Raw genomic sequence first — 9,896 nt, 5'->3', positions numbered from 1 at the left:
TTTCAAGTTTTTATGCTAAGCTAAACTAGTCGCCAGCTGAAGCGTTACATTCAGTGTACAGACATGAGAGTGATATTAATACGTTTAATTCTTCCTGTAGATGAACCAGTTGTTTTAGATTTATATCTTCCATTTAAGTAGTATGAAGACTTTTGTACTTTTAGGGAATTAATTACCTCTGCATATTTCTTCTAATTCATAATGACAGACTTCTGAGTGTACTAATGGTTGCAATAAGGACACCTTTTGTTACAGTTCAGTGGATGCTGAATGTATAGGGGAGTGCATTAACACCATGTCGTTAGTTAACACTGGCCTTGAGAACTCCTTTGTTTAATATATATATATATATATATATTTTTTTTTTTTATTATTATATTTTTTTCAGTTAGTATATGTGGTGTATGGTGTATTTTTTATTACCATATAGCTAACATTTTTTAGGGTAACAATAGAATGATATGAGTTAGCTTATTAGCATTTAAAGCATCATGAGGGCAGAAAGTGATTTACCTTTAACCATCATGCATTTCCATGGCTTTAAACCAGACTGTATAAAACATGGACGTAGACCCAGTGAAGTCGTCCACAGGTTTCTGAACTGCAGTTTTGAAACCCTTCAGCAGTGGTCGCCATGTTTGAAAAAGCTATCTCCACCTAACATGATGAAGTAACAGGCAAAAAGGTGGAGGACTGAAGCGTCCCACAGGCAGCTACTTATCTGTCAGTCAACATAGCTGCCCTCATTTAGCATTCATTAAATATAAAAGGAATAAGTTAATAAACAAATTCACTCAGCTATTTAGAACAAAGACACCTTTTGTACCATGTTGTAAATGTGTTTAATACAGAAGCTGATGGAGATCTTAATAAACAAACAAACAAACAAAATGGACATTTTATCATGGGTCTTAATGGGACTTTTCTGGCTTTTGGAGTCAGCGTCTAGTGGACAGAATGGCAGTTTTTTCACTTCTACATCGGCTTCATATTTTAACACCAGAGGTTGCCGCTTGGCTTCCAACAGTTCAGTAACTGCTTTTGTAAATTGGACTTTGGCACGGCGGTTCATCCAGCCAGCCAAACAACTTGCTGCTCCACCAGTCTTCTGAATAAATCAAATATGTTCAATGCTGAAAGCCCCACCCCTCAAGTTCACGTACCAAGGTATAACTCTGGGAGAAGAGGAACAAAAAAAATGGCCCCAGCTCTTCATTTAGTTCCTGGTTTCTGTGGTGGAAATATTTCTTTAAAGGCTAAAGGACAAGAGACCTTTGAAGGTGGAAACAGCTTTAGTCCTATAACACTCAACCATTGTTCAAACACACACGGACATCATGTTTCCCTAAGAGCTTATTTTGACTTATATAAACTGAGGTGATTTTGGGGAGGAGAAATAGACCACTCTGCTACCTAGCTCTTTTACCATCTCACACTTCTTCAGACAAACACAAAACACCAACGCACAAAAATATGAAAAATTACTGAATTACCCCACATACCCCCACATACCCCCCCCCCCCCCCCCCCCCCCCCCCCTCTCTCGTTAACTCACACACACACACACACACACACACACACACACACACACACACACACACACACACACACACACACAGCTTTAAGTAGGCTATTCCCTCTGGCCTAACTGGAAAGCATCATACATTTTCAGTGTTTTGAATTTTAAAAAAAATCTTAGTTTTACACTATTCCACATATTTGTAAGTAGGTTATTGAAAAGTTATTAGACCTGATATTTTGTTAGTTTTGTTCATCTTTTCTCATTGTGATAGGCAAAGCTCTCAGTCTTCTCTGAAACCCTGCCCTCTGTCCCTACATTGCTTTTTCACCACTTAACAGGTGTATTCTGTTACATTGGAAATCTCCAAATCAATCAGTCTTTATTTTTTATAGCGCCAATTCATAACAAATGTTATCTCAAGACACTTAACAAAAAGCAGGTAAAGACCTTACTCATTTTCAGAGACGCACACAGCAGCACAACACTAAGCCACATTTATCAAAGTTACAGTGGTCAGACAACAAATGTAAATGTGTAAATGTATTTGTGTCTGTGTATGTATACTATACATATCTATGTTTGTTTTTGTTTCTTATTGTACTTCCCTCCTGGTCCTATTTCTTAATTTATTTATCTATTCATTATTATTCATATATTTTTGTATTTTTTTATTAAAGTTGTGTGTGAAGTCGACATTGGATGGAGAATTACTTTTTACAAGAACGATTGAATACCTTTGAAACCTCAGTGTCAGTGTTTGATCAAACTACTTTAACTTTTACCTGTTAACCATCATCATGATGTCCTGCAGTATGCCAAAAAGATGATAAATGATTTCTTTATAGAATCTATTGGCTTACGGGATAATTATGCCCCTGTTACGCCACATCAGCAAACTCACAGAGGTGATATGGTGGGGCAGACTTGTTCCACCCTTAATCCTCCATCCTGATGCTATCCGTATTTGAAGACCGATGACATCACAGTGGCACGTCGATGGCTGAGGCTCCTTCAAATGTGGCTGACATCCTCCAGGGCCAACAAAGGATCCATCCTATCCTTTATCACAGCAGTCCAATCGAGCTGGTCTCTAAAGCAGCCCAATACAACTTTGAAATGTGAGAACAATCACATAACTGCCAATAATGTTTTAAAACAAAAAGGGACCTTGAGACTTCTTATTATCATCAAAATAGTAGATTAAGTTTGATGACATTAGTTATGTTAGCTAGCTTTGGTGCAGCTGTTGCTAGGCAACAAGTGTGTTTCTTAGAATGGAGGGTAAGGGCGGGACTTGGTTACAGCGCTGTTGTGTAAATGTTTATGAACAGCTTATGTTGACAGATATTTAACAAAATATTTGAGAATTAACAGCACAATGTATAGATTATTGACACGGAGTACAATACATCCAATATGAATATCAGGGATAAAATCCATCATCCACATATTTACTCATAATTGTTATTCAATTAATTAAATAATACATTGTTTTTATTTTAAGAATACACAGGTCTCTTTTATTAAATTCCCACAGTATCATTTAACCCAGAGCTACTCTTGAAAAGCTTGTGTCTGGTCTACAAGTAACATGATGAGCATTTTGTCATCGGCTACTGGTCTGTAAAGGACGCAGGGCAAAGGAGAGCAGACAGAAAGAAAGATGAGTGGAGAAGAAGAAGAAGCATCCTAATGATATCAAATGAACCTTACAGTGTAACTGAAGGAGAAAGTATGTGTCAGCTGCTGGCCTGAATCACTCAAACATTCACTCATTTATTCAATTAAAAGAGGGAACTCACAAGCGAGTGCAGCAGGTGCAGCTAGTGATAAATCCAACAAACAGAAAACAAGAAGCTGGACTGCTTTAAAAACCAGTCAGTGCAGGAATGAAATGGGTGATATCGGTTGACAGCAGGTATATCGAGTATCACATTTACATGGGACAGATCAGCTAACATTTTGTATCAGGCTCTCAGCTGTTGAAGACTTACAAAACAGATATTTTCATTTTGTTAACACAGTTTGAACGGGCTACATGAGTTTCCTCTGGGATACAGATAGTGGAATGATTTGTCTTACATGGAATCTTTCAGGAATATCAATATACTATTTGTTATATTAATACACACTTCCCTGTAATTCCCCTGTGAATGCACATAACCCTTAAGCTCTGTTAAACATTTCAACTGCTCTAATGTCTTACTCTTTAACTAAAGCGCCTCTCACTCTGCATTCCTAAACACACTTGAACATTACCCCAAAGAACTGTGTGTGAGAACACAAATACATTAAACTGATTTTACCCTACTCCTCGACGTGATGGTCTTAAACATTTCCCCTGTGAGTGTAGATAGAGGGCTTATTCTGTAGACAGGCTCTGTAGATAATACTACACATGCCAAAACATAGCTTAGAACACCGGGGTGTGGCATAATCATCAGAGAGGTGCTCTTTGAAACAATGAAATCTGGAACAAAATGATATGCTGTGTTAGGAGAAATGTCTGGTATTCATATGGACAGACTGAATAGAGAGATCATTCAGACAGTTCATGACAACATTCATGAGTTGGGTTGTCATGGTTGTAGTCAAAAGTCCTACGTGATTAAAAAAAAAATACTCAGACACTTGTGTTTTATGCAGGGCATTTGCACGGATTAAGATAAGTCTATAATTTACAGGAATGTACTGACTTTATCCCCCAGATCTGTTGCAAAGGCTCTGCTCAACAATCAAGACAACGTCTGCAAGTATCACAAATTGCTAGAGGTCAGTTATGTTAGTAGGACTACATTTATTTTTTTTTATTAACAAGTCTAAACAGAGTGGAATCTGTCTGTAAAATAATCTGTAGAATGTAAACTTTCTTAGCTGAGTCAAAAGGGTCAATACAACACTATTTAAAAAAATAATGAACACAAAAAAACAACAAAAAGAAGTGTCACTTTATGAAGCTAGAAGCATGGGCAGTTCTAGGCAGGGGCCAACAGGGGCCAGTGCCCCTTTTAAAACTGAGCTTGGTCCCCCCTGTGGCCACCCCTCCAAAAGAAAGAGCCCCCTAATAACACATACACACTATTTGACTCACAATCTAGTATTCAATACTGTTACTGAAACAAATATAAATCATGGTATTAATGATGTGTGCTATTATTAGGCATAATATTTATATATTTTTTAAAGTGACCATCTTTGTCCATTTTTGACCTGGGTTTAATGTTCCCCTCTGACAAAACAACTGGCCCCAGTTTGGCCCCCCTCAGTAAAAGTGGTCTAGAACCACCACTGGCTAGAAGTAAGTGGTGAGCAAAGAAGCGTAAGTAGTGTAGAAGCAGAAATTAAGCACAAAAATGACGAGCATCACAGGAGAGAGAGGCTGCAATTTGCACCTTACAATCCACACTTTCACACACATATAATTCAAATGCACACACAAATACACACTGTCATGGTAAGGCCTAGAGGTGCGCAGACTATCTTTCCAACAAAAAGCAGCATACACTAACCTGACAGGAGAATGTGTTAACTGAGAGGTGTAAACACTGAGCTGCTGTCAGTCATGCTGAATAAATCCACACTGAAGTCCATCAATGTTTTTCTGTTTATTTTAATACCAACAGACATGGTTAACAGTGTGCAGCCCCCCGCCATGTGCATGGGAGTATTGAAGTATTTCTGGCTGTAGTTGCTGATCTAGAGCCATACACAGACAAAGCAGGCTGAATGTTATAGACTGAGGAGCCCAAACTGTCCCACATCAAGTGATATATTTAGCTACACACAGGTCATTGTTGTGTTCAGATACAGCACACAGCTACAGAACAGTATCATCAATCTGGTCTAGGTGTCACAGGGTTATTCAATCTCACTATTTTAGAGTTTGACAAAGACAAACATGTAAGATCTGACATCACAACAGCCGAGGAAACACACAGTGATATAGTTGAAGGCTGTTCTCTCAAAATCAAGGATTTTGGTAGATTCTGTTTCATCTTCCTGTTGCTTACTGTCTAAGCTGTTCCTAGAAAAGCATAGGAAGCATTAATACTGCTTTGCATCAACTATTGTCATGGTGTTAAAAACGTGATCTAAGGCTTAAAACAGTTACTCAGCGTTCAGAGATACAGGAGCTGTGGGATTACTGAATTTGTTTCAAAAGCATCTTAAAATTTAATCTAAGACATTTTTGGGCTCATAGAGGGATTTAAATGTGTTGTATATATTAAATATTAATTTTTAGTTAGTCGTACATTTTTGTCACATTTATTTAAACTATGAATAAGAAAACTATCTCATGGAGTTACCCTGACTTTCCATGACTTTGAAAGTACATATTTTTTAATTGAAATAGAACCTGGAGTCCATCTCTTTTTGAAATTCCTGGTGCATTTATTTTGTTCTTAACTCTGTCCTTCTTTAAAAAAACCTTAAAACTTAGCCTTTGAATTCTCATTAGGCCTTCCTGGTTTCTTTATTTATTACAGAAAGAGATGCATTTCAGGGAAAGAAGCCGAGTGCATTCAAAAAGCTGAACTTCTTCCTGATGATGATTTAAACAGCACTGATTTTATTTTTTGTGTATGACTCGAGAAGAATAGTTGTATAATTTATTGTGTTGCTCTCGGGGGAGCATGCTAAAGTTTTGGATAATCCTGATGATGTCATTACGGTTATCTAATGTTTGTCTAAAGCCTTGTCTGGCAAATTAAAACATCTGGAAGAAAAAAAAGTGGGCAAATGTTGCTTTATAGGAAGTGTAGGTTCCTGTGTTTAAGCAGCTTAACTTTGAATTAGGATGTCTCTGCTGTTAGTGTTCTAACAATTTATTTTTAAGTCCGTCTCTTGTGAGTCCTCCACATTAACAAGTTAAACACTCTTGATGCTGGAACTCATTGTTTTGGCTCTGACTTCATCTCTCTTCAGTTGTCTGTATGTTTGGCTCCCTAACTGCTGGAGACTTGAGGGTTCCCAGGCTGATCAAAATATTACTAAGGAAACATGAATTGATGAATTTAGAGAGCAGAGAATGGAATAAAAATGATATTTGTAAATAATGGGTAGGGTTAGGTTATTTTTTTTATGAGATTCATATTTTCTTTTTGGTAATCAAATCCATTTTAGGAGACAATAAATCACACTTTACTTAGTTAGTGTTTCTAATGTGGGGTTGTGTGTAATGTTGTACTGTTTTAAAGAGCCACATGCAAAACTATTTCAAATATAAATGGAACAGCTGAATTCTGCTTTTTACTGATAAATAAACAGGCCCTCTATTCTTGAAGGACAGGTCAAATTTCAACAAAGAAAAAACACCAATTAAAGAATTTTCCCCAAACTGATCATATTTTGAATAGGTCTTTTTTGAAATTTCATTTTGAAATTCAATATGAACTGATCTCATCTTCTATCATTGTGCATTTAATAGAAAAAGATCGTAGCATGTTGGGAACTCCGTACTGTATTTCAGTGTACATTAAGGCGCATGTCATGTTAACATGTTTAAGGCCATATAGGCCGACTAACAGAGACTCTGATACACACAGTCTTACCTTTTAGAATTTTTTTTAAATAATCTGTTCATCCTTACAAAGCAAGCTTTTACTAACTCCTTATAAACCTTAGATCAACTATTACTTGAAGGTATTTTCTTATTGAAGAGTAACACGTGGCTGCTCATAACTCTCCTCTAGGCTATTTTTTTATTAAGTATTTTGTTGATCCTCCTCATAGAGGTCAAAGGTCAGTTATAGAGGTGCAATGTCTATCAGACATCTGTAAGCATGCTGTCCTTGCTAGCTTATTGTGCAACTACATACAAGAATTATTGCTATAGAATTACAGTGTGTGTACTGAGGTGCATTTTGGTTTCTGCCAACACTAGCTCTCTGCCCCTGAGTTTGTAGCTTTGAATTGCATAAAAGTTCGACATGATCTAAATGAAAAGAGTCTATACCAGCGACTCACACACAGGTGGGTTGTCAGAGTCCTGGCTGTGCATGGAGCTCAAGCCTGTGTCTGAGTCCTCGTCGTTTGTATTGCAGGCCTTGGACAGACCTCTAGCCTGCTCCACCCAGCCGCTGCTCTTTTCTGCTGATGCTGGCTCAGCCTCAGCGCTCACTGCAGCCACTTCTCCCCTACCATCATCACTCAGTTTGTTGTTCACCTGCTCTATCTCCATGGTCTCAACTTTGGCCAGCAGGTCCAGAAGTTCACTCTCCTTGTTATCCCAGAGTGCCAGACTCAGGTCCAAGTCTCCTCTTATGGCATCCAGATCTGTCTTCAGCCGCAGGCCGATGTACAGACTGGTGTCCAGCTGTGTTTTGATCCGCTCCTCCTCCAGAGCAAGCTCGTTCTCAGAAGAACTTTCCACGCCTGGTTCCACAGCTGGAGCCACAGAGGAGGCCACGCACATCTCCCCCGCGCCGCTGTCTGTGCCCTGAGCAGCCTCCGCTTTCTCCTCCCGCCTTCGCTTCATCCACCGTCGATTGAGCTCCTCCTGGATCTCCCCTGTAATGCACTCCACGAGCGCCTCGCGCTCTGTCAGCTCCTCGTGAAGCCGCACCACCTCCTCACACTGGCGCGCGTACTCCTCGAACTGCGCGAGCGCCTCCGCTGAGCCCCACGCGTCCTGCCGCTCCGCTTTGCGCGCACAGTCCGATGGCGCTGGAGCCTCCGAGGAGGACTCCACCATGTACGTGTCCTGAACATAGTTCACCCCGTGTCTCTTGATGCGGTCGAAGTGCACCTTGGCCTCGTATCGCTCGATCTCCCGGTCCAGCTCCTTGATCCTCTGGATCTGCTGGCGTATGGTGTGGTCTTGGGAAATGACCAGGTGAACCAGCGTCTCCATCTTCTCCGCGGAGCCTTTATCTTTAGAAACAGTCTGCTCTTTCTTTTTGTTCATCTTATCCAACTTCCTGAAAGCCTTCCTGACTATGCGCCTCTGTTTCTCCTGGGACAGGTTAGCAGCGGCTGCCGCGGCGGTCCAGCAGGTCCTGGCGGTACCTTTGAGAACACCGCCAGGACCCCCGCTCTCTCGACTCGGGACCACACGGGCCTCGGCGCTGCGGGGCCCGTTATTGGGCAGCGAGGCCTCGTTCTTAACCAAGACGAAGCGGACATTCTCTTGTTCTTCCCCCCAGGCGCTCCACAGTCGGAGGATTTTGGTTTTGTTGGGTAAAATCCTCTCGAAGCCTCTCCATTTCTCCACCACGCAGTAGGACTGCGGACAGCCGGACAGCATCGCCGCCGAGGCGCCCTGCTGCAGGTTTTGGTCCTCCAGCAGAACTCTGACTACATCAGCGCAGGTAGTTCTCTTCGTTAGCCCAGAGACCAGCTTCTCCTCCCGGCAGACCCACACAGAGATCTTTCCCTCCTCTGGCTCCATCTCCAGCTTAAAATACGTTTCTAAAACGTGTCCTCTTCGGTCACTCTGTTTCTGACAACTCGGAAAGTAAAGGAATAAGACGAGTTCTCATCTGATTCTTCTATTTGACCTGAAACTTCATTAAGAGTATTAAGAGGAACCGGGGCAAAACATTTATCCAAAAACAATGTCAGCGCTCCCGACGCTTCTTGTCAGTTCCCATTAGAAATAAGAAGTATGAAGTCCGCCTTGAATGGCCGTCACAAATATCTTCTGAAGAGTATTCATCCATTTATATTTCCCAGCCATGTTTCCCCGGAGCTGCCGGCCGGGACGTCATGCCTCTCTCCCCGGCGGGTCGAGCTCTGTGCGCAGAGGGAGGAGGAGAGAGGTGCGTCCTTGTGAGAGGACAGGCTGCTGCTCTGCTGTGTGTGGGACAAAACAGGAGGGTGCTGAACCGGGTGGGACACGCCCCCCCTCTCCCCCCTCCTTCTCTCTCTCTCTCTCTCTCTCTCTCTCTCTCTGTTACGCACAAACAAAAACACTCTTTCATTCTGCTACACAGGGAAACCTGCTCTGAGAGAGTGAAAGTCGGTGTGACGCAAAACTTTGACTCCTGCTCACCGATTATTTTTATGTTTGTTTCCAGTCAGAGTCCATGTTACTCTGATAATGATGAATGTCTCTTTGTAGGCTGCTGTGCGCATGATGGATTAATGTTGGGTCTTTCTTAACAATATAACAAAGTGTCTTGAGATAACATTTGCTGAGAATTGGCGCAATACAAATAAAGATTGATTAATAGATTGATAATCAAATCAGTTGTCAACAGTGTTTTGATGTGTATCTGTTAAACAGAACTGGAGTCTGTTCATCACAGCTTTATGGGTATTAGGAGTTTTGAAGATGAAATATTGTTAGGCACCTTAACAGTTAAACATCTATCTTTTATTCTCCTTTATGTAATAAATGTATTCTATTTACTCCACTTTTACTGTCACACAC

At 40.8% G+C, this 9,896-nt stretch overlaps 1 protein-coding gene across 1 annotated transcript; it reads right to left on the bottom strand.

Moving 5' to 3' along the window:
• Nucleotides 1-5,114: 5,114 nt before the first annotated feature.
• rassf10a (Ras association domain family member 10a) lies at nt 5,115-9,426 on the bottom strand. Its single transcript, XM_020645493.3, has one exon. The coding sequence runs from the start codon at nt 8,910-8,912 to the stop codon at nt 7,473-7,475; it is 1,440 nt and encodes a 479-aa protein (XP_020501149.1). The 5' UTR covers nt 8,913-9,426; the 3' UTR covers nt 5,115-7,472.
• Between the last annotated feature and the right edge of the window lie 470 nt (nt 9,427-9,896).

This window comes from Labrus bergylta, chromosome 7, assembly GCF_963930695.1.
Source record: "Labrus bergylta chromosome 7, fLabBer1.1, whole genome shotgun sequence".
In the NCBI taxonomy this organism is placed as follows: domain Eukaryota; kingdom Metazoa; phylum Chordata; class Actinopteri; order Labriformes; family Labridae; genus Labrus; species Labrus bergylta.
The sequence above is the reverse complement of the archived record's forward strand: the minus strand, read 5'-3'. Positions and strand labels throughout refer to the sequence as shown.